Source organism: Equus asinus, chromosome 18 (assembly GCF_041296235.1).
Source record: "Equus asinus isolate D_3611 breed Donkey chromosome 18, EquAss-T2T_v2, whole genome shotgun sequence".
NCBI lineage: Eukaryota > Metazoa > Chordata > Mammalia > Perissodactyla > Equidae > Equus > Equus asinus.
Window position 1 is genome coordinate 36597458 of NC_091807.1, and position 22248 is coordinate 36619705.

The following is a 22248-nucleotide window of genomic DNA, read 5'->3' on the forward strand; positions in this document are numbered from 1 at the left end:
TATTTTGCTCCCCAAGGGGACATTTGGCAATGTCTAGAGACATTTTTTAATTGTCACAACTTGAGGGGGGTGCTACTATCATCTAGTAGGGAGAGGCTAGAGATGCTGCTAAACATCCCACAGGGCATAAAACGGCCCTCCAAACAAAACATTATTGAGAGATTCTAGAGGATAATAATATCTAGAGGACAACGAATTGTCCGCCAAACCGGAGGTTTCAAGTTTCTGAGGTCTATATTGTAACAAGTAACTTTAAACACATGAGTGGGAAACATTTCCGTTACTTAAGTTTATGTTACTAATGTTACTTCTACCAGACACCATTTCATTTCATCAGAACTTGCTCTTTCATTTGCCTGAGTTAGCTGGAAAAATTACGGTAGAGTTATTCTTAGGTCAGATAGATAGAAATCTTAAAACTAAGAGTTATCAGCACCGTTTCACCCTTTATTCTTCTTTTTGAGTGCTCTGGGTTTGGGTTCTTTTTCAGCCGAACCCCATAACAAGGCCCACTGACCTTCAAGGACCACCTGCACATAGTCTTGAGCGGACAGCTTATCCTTGCGCACAAAGCACTGGTATGCGCCCCCGTCACTTTTGACCATGTGATCCATTATAAGGTTTTCGTGGTTGATCCCTGTGATCCTCACATTTTTTCCAGGATTGAGGATTTCACCGTTTCGGTACCAGGACAGTTCCTGGTCCTCACTTCCTGTCACGCTGCAGGACAAGGAAACCTGGCTACCCACGCTGCTTTTAACTTTCCTGGGGCTGATGGTAGCTTTCAGCGGCTCTGGAGATTTTGGTAAGAGAAAAAAGAAGGTAAAAACATCACATATGTAGATATCATTTCAACAAGATCATGGACTTTGGACCAGGCAAATGCATCATTGCAAGCATACTCCATAAGTTCTAATGTGCGGTGTTCATTCATAGTGCACCGTTTTGTTGGGAGCACCCTCTTTGCTACTTGTTTTTTCTAGCCAGCTTTCTCTAGGTAGCAAGTGGACTAATGCTGGTCAAATTGCTTTTCACCTGAGTAAATGTGAGGATTAACTCACTAACAATAAGAAATGCAGTGTGCTGGTTACCAGTAATATTTGAATACTTAAATCCTATTTGCCTCATCTCAAGGCAACACTCATGGGTTTTCTCTGGACCATTCTCACATACACATATACTCATTCACATCCCCTATGTGGCTTAACCAGGGCCAACAAGACACAACTGTAAGAAAACAGGTTGATATTAGAATTTGTGACCATGAAACAGAGTTTTTCCTTAAACTGAGGCTAACTGGTTTGTACAGGGATGGAATACTCATCCTTGACTTCCTATGTCTTCATTCCACAAACCCAATTCAATGTAGCAAGCATTTATTGAGCATCTATTGTATGCCAACGGTGGGGTTAAGCTCACAGGTGAGACAAAGATGAACAACATTTGGGTGCAACTAGCATGAGCCATAAAGTTACCAAACATCTTTGTACGTTATTTGAGTCAGATGGTGTTTGACTAGACAAGAGGGATCCTCTTGCAATCACATGCCTCCTTCCTCCAAGTCTGCCTTCAGCATCCTTCTCAGCTCATTCCTCAAGATCATCACTACAAATCAATGGGAGATGAAATCTATCCACCATACTTGGACCAAATGATCCATAATATTGAGTCCAAGTCCAATATTTGGATTATTTAGAGCCTTATATTTCTGCTGATAATAGCCCCATTTTGAATTTAAAGTAGCTTCTGAAAACAGGCCAAGGACAACCACTTTGATGTGACTGCCATCACTTGTGCTGACAGTGCAACGCTGCCGCTCTTCTTTGTATGAATTTTCAGACAGACTGGCCATTCTGAATTCAACAGCTAGGTAACATTATCTCAGAAATGTATCCTGTGGCCTAATGGAGTTTTGGAGGTTTGGGGATCAGACAGACCTGAATTCCAATCCTGAGCCCCAAACTCTCCAGCTGTGTAACCTTGAGCAATCTGTCTGAGCATTAATTTCCTCATGTGAAAAATGGGGCTAGAATTGGTCTCGGCAGGACTGTTGTGACGATTAATGGAAGGCTATAAAGAAACCCCAAAGATCAGCTGATAACGAGAGTTCCATCAGAGGCAGCCAACATCACCATTGCAAGTTACCGTCCAACTTACGTTTCACGTACAGTCGGCCTATAACCTTAGCAGTTCCATATCTGTTGGACACTTCACACACATAGCTGCCTGAGTCTGAGGGACGAGTGTTCTCAATGAGCAGCCCTGTCACGGTCTTATGGAACCTTCCAGAAAGTTCCAGGGGCATGTTGTCCTTCAGCCAGCGGTAATCTGGCTCAGGGTGCCCAAGCGCTTTGCAAGGCAGCTCCACACGCTGCCCTGCCATGGCTTTGCGATGATCAAACCCATCCAGTATGGACGGGGCTGAGTTCGCTGGGTCTGCAGAAGAAAAGAAAAGTCTTAGATACAGTGAATGAGGAGTTGAAATGGACGTTTAGAATCACAGGGCCTCGTGTATAATTTAAGTTCTATACATCACACCAACTATTAATATAAATCTTTAAAATTTTGTAGGTGAACAGAAAAAAAATACGCTATTCATATAAATTTCTTCTGCTCAGAATTTGCAAATGGTTGAAGCAGAAAAGGTCTTCCTTCTCACTCTCTCCTAAATAACTAAGAACTCCAGAACTGGCATGCTCGAACAGGAGTTGCTGGTTCAGGCCAAGAGCTGGGTTGTGTTATAACCAGAGAATGTCAGACTTCCCCTTTCAAAACAGCAACAGTAGCAGAAAGTTGTTTAACATTAGTAAAATTTATTTCACAAAAAAAGAGTTTTACCTGTAGTTATTGAATTTGAATTTGAATTCATTTATTCATTTCACAATATGGTTTGAGCCCCCAAGTCCAGGACTAGCACAGAGTTAGGCCTTGGAGACGCAGTGGTGAACAAGACAGGCGAAGATGTGCCCTCATGAAGCTTCCATTCTAGTTGGGTGGATGTGTGTGTGTGGAGTGGTCAGCAACGTATAGGTAAACAGATGCATACAGGTAATTTAGCATGCAGTAAGTGTGCAATGAAATAAAAGAGAATGACACAACAGAGAGAGTGAAGGTATAGGTGTTGGGGGTGGAGTGTAGGGGGCTTTGGGGATGGTCTTCATGGATGGTCTCTCTGAGGAGAGATAAAGGAATGAAGACCATCAAGTTGTGGAAAGAATTACATGCTTAATAAAATAAGAAGTTTCCAGATTATCACTTATGACAGGGCTCTGGTTTTAAAAAGCCATAAACAATGTATAATTAGCCTGTTCTCCCAAACGATGTTTAGCTTGCATTATATTCTTGAGCCAGATGAGGAAAAGGATAAAACAGTCTCAAGAACTGGGTCAGTGGAAACCACTCAGTTCAATGTCTGAGCTTGCTTGGAGGAAGTGACATTCTAAGGGATTATTACGAAGAACGCAAAAATAGGGATCCTTGATTGGGTGCTAAAAATACAACTCAATGATCTTTCCTTGCCATCTCTTCTAATCCTTCCTGTTCAGAATTGCACTAGACCACACACGTGAGCAGCCACACTGGTGTCCACAAAGATATTATGGAACAGAAACAGGCTTCTAACTCCTGATATGTTTTATCTTTGTGTTGGTGGGAAAAGCGCCACAGCCATGTTTTATCTTTGTGTTGCCGGGAAAAGTGCCACAGCTGTTTTACTCTATCTGCAATGAAATGCTGTGGTTCCTTAGTCAGCCACCAGGGGCAATCATCAGGAATGAGTGAAAACCACAAAAATGTTCAGTGGAAACTGCTTCCGCTGTGGCTTTTCTTTGCATCATCAGAGATAGGAAACCTTGACAAACTTGCAGCTCTTTTCACTTTGCTGGTGCCTTCTGAGAACAATGTGAATGTCCTCATGGGATATGCTAAGGGGACCTAAATAATCTCATAAGGAATACGTGACTGAGTTTCCAGGACTCTTCTGAAGTTCCACCATTCATTAACTGAAGAATTCCATGTTCCCTAATTACCTTCCCTCATGTGTTTGAGTGTGGGGCTCCAGAGGCGTTACAGACAGACAAGTCCACAACGCCAGGTACAGAGGCCTTGCCGGTGAAGGTCTTATCACTTTATTCCACCTCCTGGAGGAAATTACAGATGGACTTGGGAAAGTGTTGCTTTGAAGAACAAGCTACTTTCTTGGGGGCTAACTAGTTACAAACTCTGTCATTTTGCTTAGAGTAGGAGGTAGGATTAGGGTTGGAAAAGGCAACACAAAGAAGGAGTCACTCCTTTGGTGGGGGTGGCTAATAAAAATTTTTGCAGGAGAAACCCACAATCTTAGGAAACAAGAGGTGCCCATTTCCAACGCTAGTCATAAAAAATCAATACTCAATGACTGTGCTTAAAAATTTTATTCTGACTAAAACTAATTATTGATACAAATTTTTCAAATAGGTTTAAGAGAGTTCTGTATAGTTCTGATGACTTTTTAAGAAAAATGAATGGGACAATTGGATATCCGTATCAAAAATAAGAATTTGGAGCCTTACTTCATACCACCTACAAAAATTAACTCAAAATGGATCATAGACCTAATTGTAAGAGCTAAATCTATAAAATTTTTAGGAGAAAAGATAGAAAAAATTCTTTGTGATCTTGGATCTGACAGAGTTCTTAAACACAACACCAAAATAAGTGGCAAGTAATCAACATATTAAATTTCATGAAAATTAAAATATTTTATACTTTCAAAGATATCATTAAGAAAATAAAGTAAGAAGCAACATACTGGGAGAACATATTTGCAAATAATATTTCTGATAAAGGACTTATATCCAAGAAATATAAAGAGCCCTTACATGTCTATGATAAGAAAAAACCCAAGCAATAACAGGGCAAAAGATTTGAATAGATAAATCACAACAGAAGAGATACAAATGATTAATAAGCACATGGAAAGATGCGCAGTATCATCAGCCACTAGGATGATGCAAATTAAAACCACAGTGAGTTACTGCTTCACCCCCACTAGGACGGCTGCAAGAAAAACATGAACAACAAGCGCTCCTCAAGGTGTGGAGACGAAATGGAAGCCTCATACGTTCTTGGTGGGAATGCAAAATGGTGCAGCCACTTTGGAAAACAGTTTGCTAGTTTCTTAAAATGTGAAACTTCAATTTACCATAAGGTCCAAAAGTCCCACTCCTGGATATCTACCTTAGAGAAATGAAATGTATGTTCACTGAAAGAGTGGGTTGTACACAAATATTCATAGCAGGATTGTTCATAATTGTCTAAAAGTGGAAACCATCTAAATGTTCATCATTTAGTAAATAGACAAACAAAATGCATATATACATACAATGGAATACTATTCAGCAATAAAAAAGAGTGAACTACGGATACATATCACAACATGGATGAACCTCAAAAGATTATGCTAAATGAAAGAAGTCTCATACAAAGCCACATACTCTATGATCCAATTTATATAAAATATGCAGAAAATGCAAATCTATAGGCAGTAGATTAGTGGTTGCCTGGAGCTGGGGCTGGGAATTGGAATTCACTGCAAATGGCAGGAGGGATATTTTTGGATAATAGAAATGTCCTACAATTGAATTATAGTGATGGTTGCACCATTCTATATATTTACTGAAATGATTGAATTGTATACTTAAAGGGGGTGAGGTTTATGGCTGGTAAATTAAATCTCAACAAAACTATTTTATAAGAAAAGAATGGGGCATTTCTTTTCCTGCTTTAAGTACACAACTTAAGCAACGCTTGAGACACTCTCCTGGGGACGTTTGTCCATACACAGAATTAATACAACCGAAAAGCATTGTGTTTAATTTTCACCCCTTTGTCTTCAAACGTTTTATCTACATTTTCAAAAGTTAGTTTTTATCACAAAAATTTGCAGATACACAAAATTAGAGAGAATAATATAATACATCCCATATATTCATCACCCAGACTTAACAGGCATCAACATTTTTTCTTCTTTGTCTATTTGTTTCTTTCTCTATAGTCTTCACTTTTGTTGCTGACACATTTGAGTCAAATCATAGAATCTATGTTATCTTATCACTGTATCATGAGAATGTTTCGCTAATAAAAATAAGAGTTTCCTCATATGATCACAATACCAATATCACACAATAGTCATCATAACCTTTGGTATCATCTATTATCTACTACGCATTAATTTTTTCCTGATAAGCTAAAACAAGCCTTATGATTATGATTATTACTATTATTATTACAATGGAGGTAATTAAGTCAGGATTGTTCTGAAGTTAACTTTTAGTTATTATGTATCTTGAGTCTCTTTTAATCCAGAGCAAACCTTCCTCCTTTTTCTCTCTCATGTCTTTGACTTGAAGAAATCAGGTGAGTTGTCTATGGGAAATCCCACATTCCGAATTTGTTTCTTCACAGTGTCATTTAACATGCTCCTCTATTGCCAATTTTCTTATGAACTGGAATTTAGTTCTAATGGATCAACTAGATCAAGTTCAACCTTTTTTCTTTCTCTTTGCATCCACAAAATGTGTGGCTTTTCCACACAGTGTTGCTAAATTGATCAGCAAGTTCAGGTGATAATGTTTGTCTGAATTAGTTATTTTATTAAGGGTTGAAAACGGGATTTTCTAATTTTTTTAAATTTCCTTTGTAAGTAATTAGATAATTACATAGATGTAATTATTCTATAAATAAGACCTTTCCTTCCTGAACTAGGGTTGTCTGGTTATCTTGAAATACAGTAACTATAGAAAAGACAGGGAGAATTTTTGTTGCTCTCCTTAATCATCAACTATCAAGACTTAGTGCCCTAGATACTGCTATGTAGACCAATGAGATTCTTTAAATATATATATATATGTAGTGAGTGTGTGTGTGCGTGTGTGTGTGTGTGAGAAAGATAGTCCCTGAGCTAACATCTGTGCCAACCTTCCTCTACTTTGTATGTGGGATGCTGCCACAGTATGGCTTGAAGAGTGGTGTGTATGTCTGTGGCCAGGATCCAAATCTGGGCAGCCCAGGTCCACTGAAGAGGAACATGCGAACTTAACCACTATGCCACTGGGCCGGCCCCCCAGTGAGATTCTTATTATTGGTTTTGCTATTATTAAAAGGATATGTATGTATATAATCATAAGGAACCAAGAGTTTAAAAAATATTTGTTATCAGTTACGTGCAATCATTATTTTTGACATTCAGCTCATCACACTTTTGACCAATGAGATCCCTTTTAGAAGTTGGCTTCTGTATCATTTTGACAAGACTCCATTAATGTTTAAGCTCGTCTTATACACTTGCTGTCCCAGACCTATAATCCACCATTCTTCCAAGAACACATCGTCCCTTTTAGTGGAGAATGATATTTACAGGAGACAGTGACGTAGACGTTAGATGTGCTTGTTGCTATTGGTTGCCCAGTGCTTCTGGCCTCTTCAGTGAAAAGACCTTGGAAATACGTATTCAAAAACATAAAAAATGAGTGCATACTGCTAACTTTAACTGGAATTTAGCAATTCAAGGATTTTACTTTAGTTCTTTGATTTTAAACTTTTTTCTTACACTGAAAATCTTGGTTCCAAATAAAAAGAACACAAATATAATTATTTTCCCCCTCTTCTATTATAGCCAGCCCTTGTGGTCTACTGGTTAAGATTTGGCACACTCACTGCCTTAGTGTGGGTTTGTTTCCTGGGCAGGGAACCACACCGCCCATCTTTTGAGTGTCATACTGTGGAGGCTGCATGTTGCTGTGATGCTGAAAGCTATACCACCCGTATTTCAGGGTCACCCATGGTAACAGGTTTCAGCAGAGCTTCAGACTAAGACAGACCAAGAAGGAGGACCTGGCCACCCACTTATGAAAAAAATTGGCCATGAAAACCCTTTCAATAGCAGTACATCCAGAAAGTGAGAAAGACTGGGCAGGAGTCAGAATCAACTTCATGGCACTAACAACAAACTCCTATTATATTTCCCATAATAAATATAAATAAATATATTTTCAAAAAATAACACTAACAATATTTTTATGAATAATACATTTTTCAAAAAATAATACTAGTAATGTAGACCTTGAGGATACTATGCTAAGTGAACTGCCAGACAGAGAAAGGCAAATACCATATGATTTCACTCATATGTGGAAGATAAAAACAATAAGAACAACAAACAAACACACAGATTCCAAAGGGTAAGGAATTGGTGGTTAAGGGTAAGGGGGTTGGGGAAAGGGTGAACTGGGCAAAGGGGCTCATTCGTATGGCGAGATGGCAACTGGACTTTTGATGGTGAACACAATTTAAGTGCATACAGAAGTTGAATTATAATTATGTACACCTGAAATCTATAAAATGTTATAAACCAATGTCACCCCAATAAAAAAATAAAATAAAAAATTAGGCAACCAAATGAATTTTAGCAATTTATTTTAAGCTGTGTTTATCTTTATATTTTTCATAGATACATAGTCAAAAATTATGTCTTAAAAAGTTACTTGAAATAATTATTTTCTATGTTTGGTTACCTCAACTACTCAATATGCATGCAGATTCATTTGCTTCAGTATATTTTCCATTTTTAACATTCATTTTTCAACAATATTTTGAAATATAAACCATCTGCGTGATTTTAAAGTTGAAACTACGTAACAAGATATATTCAAATAAGTCTTATTTGCCTCCACGTCCTTTCTACTTTTTCCCCTAAAGGCAAGCAATTTTATTAAGTTTTTAGGTTACTTTTCTAATATTGCTTTTCACAATGAGAAGATCTACATATATTCTCCCACCTTCCTTACATGAAAGACTGCATGCTATATATACTGTTCTGCACCTTCCTTTTATCATCTAACAATATATCTTGGCTATTACTCCATTTTGGTTATAGAGATCATCTCCATTCCTTTTTCTGCCTGTATACTACTCCATTCAGTGTCTGCACCATGATTTATTTAATTATCCCCTATTGATGGATATTGGGGTTGCTTGCAAGATTTTACTAGTATAAGTAATGCTGTGATTATTAACTTTGCACATAAGGCATTCTTTTGCCACTTTATCATTGGGGAAGTTTCCTAGCTGTAAAACTAGGGAAAAGGTAACAATTGACATAGAACAGGTAAAGAGAAAACATTTTCAAATTCAGAGGAGAAATCACTGAATTCTGGCTTATGTTTGTGCTTGACCTTGAAAGACATGCAGGCTTTGGCTGTTTTTAGAATGTGAATGGAGAAGAGGAATCCAGAGAGAGCATGGCCAAAGACAGTAAGTGTGTGTTCAGGTGACAATGTTTTCAACTATCCCAACATTTAACAACCTTCCATCACTTCTCCTCACAAAGCATCAATACCAATAAAATATCCGTTGCATGGAGCAATTTTACATTCTAAACCTATAAGGGCAAAGTCCAGGCATTTTGCATTTGATTTTCTAATGCTGAGATGGACATTTCACACTTCCAGACTGCTCCATGAAATGTTAATGCATCACTGTGTGGACGCATTGCTTACTTGTTGGACAGATAACAAGTGAATTGTGAAGATTATGCAAAAAGTCGACATTTTGCCAAAGTATAAGTCCCAAGGCACAAAACTAACATATTTACCAGGGTGGAATCAACTGCTTTCAGATTTTCTTCCCTTGAGAATAATCCTGAAAGTGGGGGAGGGAAGATGCAAATATACTTTTAATTTTAGATGTGTGTGGTTTCCCCAAACAACATTGGTAGGCCCAATATGGGGACCAAGAGGTATGTTCCACATGATGCTCTCCTCCCTCAGAGCTATGCATGGCGGGAAGCATCATGGTGTTGGTCGGTATTGTCCATGACAGAACATACAAATACGGAGGTCAAGGAGGTGTTGTCTTCAAAATAGGGTCAAAGGAATTTGGAGTTTTACAAGACATGAAATGACTTGACTTGGAATCTCTATATTTGTGTTGTATTGGTATTGGTTTAAAAGACTTTAAGTTGCTGAAATATTTCGGAAAAAGACTGAAGGCTTCATTTTAGTCAGGAAGTCCACAATTTTGGTTGAGTCTTCTCAGGACGCTAACAAAGGAATAGCAGAAATGGCAAACACAGTCTCGATGAGTTTTTACCTGAGACAAAAAGTCTAGCACTGTTGCTCTGCCTCGTCTCCCCGGTGTATCTGTGTCGCGTGATACAGCGGTAATTATATAATCCATCTTCATTCTGTACATCTTTAATATACAAGGCTCCCATGGATGTGATGAGAAATCTAGATCCTGAAACAGAGGAAAACCATTACCCAATTAAAATAGCACAAAAGCAACCCAATTACGTAAACCGAGTCGTTGAATAGTATTTTTTCACCTGAAGGAAACTCGTGTAAAGGCTGACAACAGGTGTGTGATTGTTACTTTAAGGTCCAAGCTGTTTTAATTTTTCAACTATCATAAATTATCAGTTTTTACTAAATATGATACTCAGTAGCTATATTCTTAGAAAATCTAATCTCATGAAATAATTCTTTAGGTCATGTATTTGTCTTACAGCAAGAGTTGGCACATAATTGGCACAGAGCTAATTTAGCAGATTTTCTTTGACAATCAGTTTTTTCTTAGAATAAGACAAATTAAGAGAGTATTAACTTCCTTTCGTAAATTACCACCTCACGAAAGTATAAACTTTTGCCTCAGTTTGAAGTGTTTCAATAAACACACAAAAATGTTAGATTATAAAGCAATAAAATATTCGACAAATTTTCAGGAAAAGATTATCTTATTTCCTCATGGTAATAACCAACATTTATCACTATCTTCTAAGACAAAGATCAAGTCTTCCTGTATTCAATGTTTTAGAGTACTCTGCTATTTCTTAATACCTACTTAAATAATTGACAACAACTATTTTCGCCTCAGGGAGAAAAAAATCATACTCAGCCATTCCTCTTTCATATTAGCACAGAACATGGGTGACCTCTCTCTGACCTGTGGGTTTGTTTTTAACCTGTAGATTGTGCAATTTAGTTTTAAAATTAATTGTCCATATGTGATCTGTGATTTTTGCCTGTACAACTCTAGTTGTGCAGAAATGGCCGACGCTCAGAGATCAAATATCAGTGTTGCTTTAAGAAGAACGAGGATTTTTTTTCCTCTGAAAATGTAAATATTTAAAGATAACTTTCAGTGTTCAATTATACTTTGATGATAAACCAAATAAAGGCAAAAGAGCAAACCACAAAGTGAGTTTTTGCTCCAACATGGCGGGTGACTCAGTAAATTTTCTGCCGCTGTTGGACTTTTTTCTATGGAATATTTCTGCATCTGATACAATTCTACCTGAAAGATAATGTGATTTTGTCTCTTTGGGAAAAGACTAAGATGCCAAAAATTCCCCTTCTTTTATTGTTTGTTTTCCTCAGGTTCATTTGAACCTTGCTTTGGTTTATTCTCATCGGAATTTACCAGGAGTCTTGACTTCATTAATGTTAGGTCTCAAATATTTAAGTTGTGAACAAAATTCCTACAGGTCTTGTTTATTTCTTGTAAGGACTACACTTTATTCAGTTTTTATACTTTATTCAACTTTATTCAGTTGCTCAAAGTAAAAATGGCTTATGATTTCTTATGCAAGATGAGAGCAATTCAAAATGACACAGATAAAAAGAATCATAAGCATGAATCCAGGAGAAGCTTTTCAAAAGAATACAAATTAACTACTAAAATAGTATAAAATATCTTGAGTAATAAATTAACTTTTAAACAATTCTAATCAGTTACTTATTTAAAATACGCTATAAATACGCTAATATTAGAACAGCTTGAAAAGCAAATGCTGTATATTCTAGATATTTTTGCTTTATCCTCCCCCCAAAAAGGACTGCATTTGAAAATACCTTTTACCGCTTGTCATGTGTCATCAGACACCAAACATTTCTTACCAATACACATTGTGCATAATTGAAACATTTTTTTCTTTCAATATATTTTGCATACTTATATAATGTTTTAATAACCAATTCCTTTAAAGCACAGAGTAAAGGACAGAAAAGAGGGACAAAAATGATAATGTATGTAATCCCGGTCACCTTCTTAACAAGCAGGATTTTCATCAGGATTGACAGGCCATCAGCAGTGGCAGAATGTAAGCGGAAAGCGTTCCGTGCACCGTCCCTCGGAAGTGTTGGGAAATGCGCAAGGGCAGAGCAGCCGCAAGCGACAACGTGCGTTCATTACCCTGCTCATCCCTGAGAAGACTCTATCCTCCAGGCACAGTTCATTTAATCACTCACTTCGCTCCTGTAATATCTAACTTTTTTTTTTACCCACTTAGCATGCAGAATAAGACTCTCTTAAGACATGTCGTTTCAGAAAAGCTTGAACCTTGTCTGTCTTAAATATTTTCTGAGATATTCACACAAAGTAAGAAGGAGTGGACTGAAAGACTGCACTTAATTTGAACTATCTCTGTGTAGCCCCTCATTTCTCATTGAAACTCATCTCAAAATTGATAAGCATTTTAAAACATAAAATAAGGATGAAGAACAGAAGCCTTTGAACAGGAGAGGGCCCTGAAGACCCCAATGAGGGTCCAGTCCGAACTCCCAAGACATGTGGAACTCTCAGGGGACAAGGAGGGCACACAAAGTAACTCGAGTGTCAGATGTCTCGTCTCCATGGTGACCAGGAATCATTTTAACTACTTCCTGACTTGCCATGGAACCCCACTTCCCGCCTTACATCACCAGGGGTTTTGTATCATATAGAATAAATAGTTTGTTCACAGCCTTAAATGGGATTGAAGAATGTGCTTCTGTTAAAATAGGCAAATATTAAAATACAAAATATCGCTATTAATAAACTGCACACACAAACTCTCTGCCTGTCTCTGTGTCTCTGACTTTGTCTCTCTCTCTCTCACACACACACACACACACACACACACACACAATCACTTTACTGCTCAGAACTATCTGGTAACATACAACTGTGCGAAGCCAAAATTTTATAGGTCACTTTATTTCCCTTGGAAAACTATTAGCACTTTAGATGGAAGCCTTTCTAAAATAAAGTACATACTTTTTGTCACGTTAAACACATTGTAAATCAGTCAACGGACAATAGTGAATGGTTCTGGGATTCGGGGTCATCACTGTGGACATTGATCACTGAATCACGCTGCTCAATTATTACAGGGATGTCTCAGAAACTATCCTGGCTTCTCAATATGCAGTAAATGGTCCCCAGGTCTTTAAGCCCCTGGTTCTGTCTTAATAGTTTATCTGCTCCCTCCTTTACTAGCAGGGTATCAGCTGTTTTTCTCTGTGCTGTCAATATCCCAGTCGACACACTCACAATGTGATGCATTCAGTATGCTGAGAGGTAGAAACGAGACATATCAAAGCTGTTAGAACTTTGCATAAACTAAGAGTAAATGGGTTATGATAAAGGGCTGGAGTGATTCTCCAGTGTTAGCTGACATGAGCTTGTATGTTAGTGCCACTAAAATAAACCCTCGGCTTGGTACCAGTTCAGCCAGCCTGGCTAAGCTCAGCACAGGGACTAGCAGAATATTTCCATCTAGAGACATACAACCACCAAAGAAAATGGAAAAGTTGCACAGTTGGGAATGTTGCAGGAACATCCTGGGTAGATGATGTACAGCCACATTCCTCCCACAGTGCGGAGCAGTGGAGAATGCATAGAGAGGTTTTCTGTACAATAGCATCAGAGGGAGAAATTAAAATAGCAACAGTTGTAGAAACCCATTTTGCCCAACTAGGTGTAGCTGAAGATCTGAGCTGCAGAAAGTAAGCATGTGCGGCCTCCAGAAGGGAGCGTGTTGGAGCTGATTCTAGGAGGCAAAATGTGTTATGAACGAGCAGGAAGCCAGAGCCAAATGGTAGACCCATTCACTGGACCAGCACTGTCCTGGCCTCCTGGAATCTAGAAAAGCGTGAGACACAGCCTCTGCATTCAGGAAGCTTACAATCCAAACAGCTTTGAGTCTCAGGATCAGACACAAGGCATCGAGGTGAGAAAACAGGACGGGAGGGAAGAAGCTGGAGTAAAACCAGGGAACAGACATTATCCTTGTCTCACCTGAATGAAGGAAACCACCAACGTTTAGGGACGAAAACTGGTGCTTATCACCAAGCCTGTATTTATCCTTGAATACTACTCTGATATAAGTAATTAACTTTATATATGAAAGCATCCTTCATTAATCTGCCTGTTCCATCTACTCAGCTAATTTTTTTCACGTCCTTATAAAGAATCAAATTGAAAGATCTTTTCCTGGTTCCAGGTGGAACAAGCTCACGCACCTTGAGAGAATCCTCTGGTGGAGGAAAATAATCTAGGTTTTAGAATCCAGTGGATTTGCCTTAAACCTATCAACGTTGCTTTCTAGCTGTGTGGCCTCAAAAAACACATTCAACCTCTTTAGACTTTGGTTTGATCACCCATGAAAGACAGATGATGAGGATGAGGAGTAACATCCTCCCCATCTGAGCAAGTGAGTAGAACAGTTTGTTCTACTGTTGAAGATTAGATTAACACATAGAGGTCATCTAACAAATAGCCACGCGTTAAAAATGGTATCTGCAAAAGTAAATGTCATGTTTGCTATTCTGCTGTTTTGATAGGATAAGTCAATCAACAGGATGTGCATAATGCTACCCAAGGCCATCAGGCCTGCTTAAGCCACACACGGAAGAGTCCATGGACACACACACAGTAGGGCACACTTTTACTTGTTCATTTATTTGCTTACATATGTGAGGCAACCTCCTGTATCAGAAAAAAAGCATCAAAGTAGAAATGACTTAGATGAGTTTTACATCACAATTCTGCCAGTTGGATCTGTGTTACTACAGGCGAAATATTTCCCCTCTGAGTCTGTGTCATACGACAGAGTCCTAACAGGGAGTAGAAAGCTATAACAAGGCCCACCGAGTACCTTTATATATCCCAGGGAGGGGCTGTGGGGAGAGGAGGGCTATAGAGACATTGTCTTCAGATATTCTGTCTGTAGTAGAAAGGGCTTTTCATGAAAACTCGGAGACTTCCTCTATGATCATTATCATGTTACTTGAAGAAGAATATTCCCCGGCATATTTTTCAGTATCTGAACACAAGATACATATTCTGAAGTTTTCCAATTAACCATTCCTCACCCCTCATATCTCATCCAAAGAAGTTCTTTCTGTTCCTACTTCTGAAATATCTCCTGAATCACCCAGTTTCATCTCTCTCTGCTGCACCACCCAGGTCTAGGAACCCCAAACTCCCAACACCATTCCCACCCCTGCTCCTCTCAGCCCATTCTTCACTCAACATCCGTGATCATTTAACACAACGAGTCATTTAAATCATTTGGTGTCTGGACAGAGTCCTGCTAGACCAAAGCATTCATGGTGACCTATGATGGTTTATGCATTGACCTCCCTCTACTCTCTCCTTCTTCCACCATGCTCTGGACACACTGCCCTTCTTTTAATCGCTCTACTCGGAGGACCCTGAGCCCAGATCTCTACCTGGCTGGCTCCCTTCTCTCATTCTGACCTCAGTTCCTAAGTCAACTTTCCAGCATTGTCAGCCCACATTAACCACATCCATGGTCACTCACGCTCAGAGCACTTGATTTTCTTCTATCTGTGTGCAGTTATCTTGTGTGTGTTTGAGATTGGTTTAACATTTCTGTCCTCCAAGTAGAATAGCAGGAACTTGGTTTGTCTTGTTAAATTTTCATCTCCATTACACAGAACAATGCTTGGCTATGCTACCCAAAAATACCTGTTAAAGAGATGGGTGGATGAAACAGTCCATTATTGCTTGTACACAAAATGTCTCTTCTTAAGTCTAGGTAAAAAGAAAGAAGGCTAAAACGCCTCTTTTACGATTTCAGCAGGAAATTTCCTAATGTACAACACACAAAAAGAATATTTTTCCCCTCCAGGAATGAGTATAATATATTCTTATATGAAAATGATTTTATTTTAAGATGTTGATGTTAATTACCCTTCATTATGCTCTCTGGCTTTTTCCTGTACAACCAGACTGTTAGATCTTCAATAAGGACAACATTATTTTCAGGAAGATTTTAAAAGCATATTTGATTTTTCACTTAGTCAGAAATATATCTGAGGGGATTTTTTGCTATTGCAATCTGAACTGAGCTAATAGTAATCAAAAGAACAGATGGTTCTTCTAATAAGACGCCTAATGGTAACACAACACAACGAAACTTTCATTAGCTGTGCCTGCCACCTCCAATTGACAGCCATAGTGTGTAATGAAACTGAGCTCCCTCCTAGGCAGTTTTCATAACAGTTTCTGGAAAATTCAAGGAACATAAGATTGAAATCTAAGTTCTAAGTATAGGGGAATAGAAATGAGACGAGCCTTTGAATGGACATCTTACATTTTTTAGTTTGAAAGTTAAATTAGCGTTAACTAAAATAGAAGTGGAAATAGAAAAAAAAAATGTGTATCTATATACATCCATGATAAAGTTAGCCAAGTCTCTTAATTCAGATGTAGATTTGGAATGGCATTTATCTTTCAGTTTGGTTCTGACGTGTGTCCTATTCTGGGATGCGATGGGTGGGTGCCAAGCCATGAGTAGATGCAGGCATGAGGGAGCTACAGATATTTCTTGAGCAACTGAGTGGCCTGATAAAAATGACTGTTAAAAGAAAATTAAGTTGAAAGCTGCATATAAGAAAGAGAAAGGAGCAGGGCCCTAAGGTGAGACATCTAATCTGGTGTTACGGTTGAATTGTGCCCCCTCCAAAATTTGTAAGTTGAGTTCTAACCTTCACTACCTCAAATGTGACTGTATTTGGAAATAAGGTCATTGCAGACGTAACTAGCTAAGATGAGGTCATACAGGGGTAGGGTGAGCCCCTGGTCCCATATGATGGTTGTCCTATAAAAAGGGGAAATCTGGGCACAGAGACATCTGGGTATTAATCCTAATCCTCATCAGAGCCAATAGGTGTTGCATACTTAGGATGAGCCACCATTGCTAAGTGTTATACATTTTGACCAATTTAGTTCTCATGATGGCCCCATGGGGCAGGTACCTTATTTTATTTTATTTTTTTAAAGATTGGCACCTGAACTAACATCTGTTGCCAACCTCCTTTTTTTCTTCTTCTTCTTCTCCCCAAAGCCCCCAGTACATAGTTGTATATTCTAGTTGTAGGTCTTTCTGATGGTGCTATGTGGGATGCCACCTCAGCGTGGCCTGAAGAGTGGTGCCATGTCCGCACCCAGGTTCTGAACCGGCAAAACCCTGGACCGCCGAAGCAGAGCGGGCGAACTTAACGACTCAGGCACAGGGGTGGCCCCGTAGGTATGTTATTATTCCCATTTTTACAGATGAGAAAAGTGAGGAACAGAGGTTAAGTGACTTGCCCGTGTTCATACAGCTAGAAGGATCCCAGCCAGCATGATCCCTCGGTGTTCTGGGTGGAGTCATGCCTCCCCCACTGCACTCCCTGGCTCTAGGTCACAGCCAGAGTGTGAGATAGTAAGGCCTATCTCACAACAGAAGCGATGAACACAGGAACATACATACACTAAAGAATCAACAGCGCTTGGTTGGGGAGAAGAGTGCTCCACGTGCTGAGTCTGAGGGCCTGATGGGATGTGGAAGCCTTGCCAGAACAGAGATGTCGGGGGAGGGATGTCTGTTTTAGGAAAGACAGGAGTTCCATCCTGAACATGCTGAGTCACTTAGAGTACCTGATAACAGTCAGGCTAGAGACAGAGTTTCTGGGATTAAGCTATACATATTGAGGAATGCTTTACGGGAACTGATACCAAAGAACCACATGGAGGGAGAATGAAGGAAGAAGGCCAGCAAAAGACACAGCAAGAGAGAGGTGGGACAGAGACTCAGGAGGGTGTGGGATTATGAAAGGACAGGGGAAGAGAGGCCTTCCAAGAAGATGGCGCAAACATCTCAGCTCTGTGTCTTCCTATCAGCATAACCCAGAACATAAACGTAACCTAAGGGGGCCTCTGTTTCCTCATCCATACAATGGGACAATAGTACCTTCTTGGGGCTATTGTGATACTAAAAAAGAATGTCCCTGTAAATGCCTGTTAGAGAAAGGCACTCTAGGACAGCTGTAATCTGTTGTAAAATATAATGACAAAATATCCCACTTGCTAGATCAATAAAAATGTTAAATATCTAGCTACGAACAGCTAGAAATACATAAAATGAACTTAAAGAATACTATAAATCATTACCAAAGGGCATCATAGAAGACCCGGATAAATGAAGAGGCACATCCAACTCCAGGAGCAGATGACTTGATATTGCAAAAATGCCCATTTCCCACAAATGAAATGAATTACATTTTAATTGATTTCTGAACAGAATTTGTTTGGAACTGGACTGAATCGATGCAGATTAAAACAAGATGCTATTTTTCATCCAGGAGATTAGAAAAAAAATTAAAATATTTGATAATACGTAGTCTTGACAAGGATGGGGGAAATGAACACGGGCTGGTAGGAGGGTAAATTGGTGAAGACCTTCGTTTTTTTGGTGGGCAATCTGCTAGCATATTTCAAACGTAAGTCTTGCAAACATTTCGATCCAGCTTGTCCCCTTGAGAAACCTGGTCCTACGGAAACACTCGTACATGTGCACACATCAATGTATGCACAAGAAGTGCTCTGTAGTGTTGTGTAAAAAATTAACAGTTGTAAACAAACCTAAACGCCAATCAAGGGATGAATAAATAAATAAATTAGGGTACATCCATACTGCGCAGCCATTTAAAAGACAGTAAGGTAAATAAATATATACACACGCTCTGTGGAAAGATTTCCAAGACACAACATAAAGTGATGACAGAACGTTACGTGCAAAAGGCAATGAATGTGTGTGTGTGTATACACTTGTGCATGTAAATGAAGAGACAGGAAAGATATTCACCAAAATGTTAACTATAGTAGCCTCTGAAGCCATGAGTAGATTAGGGGAAGGGAAGTGGGAATTGCATGTTTTATTTCACAGTCTCATGTATTCGCATATCTGACAAGAAGACTCTCTTAGCGCACTATTTGTGCAGTTGAAATTTATTTTGAAGAAGGTGTCAGTGGGTGGTGAGCATATGGACGCAGCAGGCGTAGACCAAACTCATTTGAGCAGCACGGCAGAGGGGAAGGAGAGAAATCTGGGATAATATTGATCTTGGGAGTAAATGTGTTGAAAGATGGCCTTCCGTTTTGCTTGGTTTTCTCTCTGATCACTTCTGTGCATGTTGAAAAGCAGAAGGGGAGGCTTTCAATATTTACCCTGGTCTTTGTAACCCTTCCCCTCCAAACACTCGACCCCAAAAGTCTAAACCACTAAGAATGGATCTCCCCACCTTCCTAAGCTGCTTGGATAACACATGAGTTCACACCCAACTGCACTCCATCTCGTTGGTGTGTGTGTATTAGGACTGCCTCTCCCAAATGGCAGCAGCCTCTCCGTAATACAGTAATCCTCATGTTTGCCTTACTCATCTTCTCTTTCCCTTCGCCTTGCACAATGCTGAATTAAATGATTGTTTGGACATTGATGACATATGTATTTTGAGTTTTTCCCCCAAGTGGGCTCAGTACAATAAGGCCTCACATGGTTGGGGCTTGCTATATTTCTGAAAGCATCATCAAGATATCCAAGGAATCGTGAGGCCCCAACATGGACCTTGAGCTGGTGGAAGAAATCACCTGCCTAGAAAGAGGGACCTTGCCTCTGCACAGGGGCCATGAGGGCTAAGCTAGCAAGCCTGGGCTGGATTTGAAAGGAAGGAGCGATTGGGCATATAGATGTTCAAGTTCTTTCAAAGCAATCTCACAAAGACATTCTTCTTATGTAAATAAAATCCTCTCCGTGAAATTCTCCTGCAGTTAAATGAGGCTCAATTATACACGACTAATTCAACCGAGCACACTGCATTCCAACTGTATACCTAATTACCCTATTTAGGCTTTTAACGATCAGAGCTTCCTCTCGAGCAGATATTCCAGTCTGTCATTAATCTTTCCTCTAGTTAAGTTTCTAGTTATTTAAAAGAATAAATCCTTAGGAAGAATAGAATTTGATTTTTAAGGGAATTCTTTCAAGGGTATTTTAAAAGAGCCAAAGAATCTTATAAAACTTGAATTGCATTTATTCATTTGTACGATGAGCAAAACAGTTTTGGCCTCTAACTTCTAGGAGCAAATATTTTAGTCGGGGACAGACACAAAATTAGTAAATAGACAAAGAAAAGGATTACAAAGTGTGAAAAGTGCTCTTAAGAGAATTAAGACATGGATGTTGAATCTACTTTAGGAGAATTGCTGTTTAGACGGGGAGCCTGAGAGGAGGGTCTCTGTGCAGGGTGCATTTCAGATGAGGCGCAGTGAATAGAAAGAGTAGGGCTGAGAAGAAAGAAGGAAAAATACGTGCAAAAGTCCTGAGGTAGGAAAAATTGTGGCATGTTCAAGGCACTGAAATAAGATACATTTTGAAAACACAATTGATAGGAAGTAGGATTGGCTCAGATGCTGGAGTGAGGCAAAAGAATGAGGTCAAAGGCAACGCCCGGGTTTTGAGGACCGGAGCTGAATGTGGTGAAGAATGCCTTTGCTGGGAAGGAGAAGGCTTGGGGGCACACTGGGTATCCGTAGGTGACTTATTTTAGACTTGTGGCAATTAAAAGTGGCCCCTTATAGATTGTCGGAAAGGTAAGAAAATGAAGGCCATTAGGTCTGCTTGCTGCATCAGATTAGCTCACATTTAGAAGAGACGCATTAACATCATTCCTGTCCCAGGAGACTTCTGACTCTGCGGCTGAGAGGGAATGCCTATTTCACGTTGATCATCTGTTCCACTCGTGGCTGTGTGATACCGTGTAGATTAAAAAGCAACACGTTCAAAAAGGAAAAGAAAGTGAAGGAGGAGCTGACCACAGCATTTCGACCCACAATGAGTGTGCTTATCCCCTCTAACTACATTACGGATCCAAATGGGATGGAAGACCTTAGGTTTATCGGTGAAACACAGTGATGATTAATCATAACGTTAGTTGGCCTGATGCAGATGACATATGGTTTTGGGAAAGAATTTAGAAAAATGGGAGCCATTAAGAATGAAAATAGACACTATGTTGTAGCCACTTAATATTATGGGGTAACAGTTTTTCACAATGGTGTGTAATGACCTATTAATGGGTTGTGAACTCAATTCTGTGGACCGTAACTTTATTTTTAAAAAGTAAAATGGAGTAGATAGAAGGAATTGGCGTGCATCAGAAATAGGAGGGGTGAGTATGTTATGAAGGTTTCATCTTAGCTCACATGTGCCCACACAGGATTGTGTGTGTTTGCATATGTATGTACACACGTGTCTGTGCATACGTGGGTACATTCTGGGTCCCAAGATAAAATGTAATTTTTACTATGTATTTCTTACTGTGAGTCAGAGTGAAAAATGTTTGAAGAGCATGGCTCAGCACCCTGGAGATCTAGCTGTTCTCTCTTTGACTAGGTTCCCGATGTCCAAGCATGTCCAATGGTCCTTGTATATTTGAGATTCTTAACGTCATCCCTTTAAACATGCAGACGGACAAGTCTATGAGGCCACAAATTTGGCTGCCCTATAGCAACAGTGGTAGACAAAGCAGTTGATTTGTTTTCCAAACCACATCATTTGAAGGTCTTGGATTATGTCTGTTTCTTTATGACACATGAAGATATCTAAGGCAATTCCAATGAGTTTATTGAGCCATTTGCACAAATACTAACACAAGCACATACTTACAAAAACACCCCATGGTATAAATCATGTCATAATCAGCTTCTAGTGTCACCCCACCCCCAGAACCCCTTGACTTAGCCTGACCCAATGGGATTCGCTAGAAGGTTTAACACCAGCTTCCATGTCCCAGAGCTGACCATGAAATCCATTGCCTAGTGACATCTTTTGTAACAAAATGTTATTAACATAGTCATACAGCAATTGCCCACAATATGCAGAGCTGGTAATGGGGTTGAAGGTAACTCCATTACTAAAGGCTAATTCCTAGTAACAGGGAAAGGAAACACATCATAAATAAAAGTACAAACCTTACAAAGCAGGTAAAACAGCGCCTGTTGTATACATGAAAGTGTTGAGGTAAACAAAGATTGGAAAAGAATATACCTATGATTAATCAGGGTGGGGCAGGAACCATTTGGTGCACAGGCCAACGAGATTCT

General features: G+C 39.3%; 1 protein-coding gene across 4 annotated transcripts in view; it reads right to left on the bottom strand.

The window, feature by feature from the left end:
• Positions 1–22248, bottom strand: part of DSCAM (DS cell adhesion molecule) — a 687554-nt gene that overhangs the window by 271806 nt on the left and 393500 nt on the right. For all 4 annotated transcript variants that reach the window (XR_011495418.1, XR_011495417.1, XM_014839281.3 and 1 more), the window contains exons 4-6: positions 10129–10275; positions 2158–2436; positions 518–793 (exon numbers count right to left, since the gene is read on the bottom strand). Coding sequence is in view for 2 of the 4 variants with exons in the window: in XM_014839281.3 (XP_014694767.2) it covers positions 518–793; positions 2158–2436; positions 10129–10275 (702 nt within the window). In the remaining 2 variants the exon portion in view is untranslated. The remainder of the gene's footprint in view (positions 1–517; positions 794–2157; positions 2437–10128; positions 10276–22248) is intronic.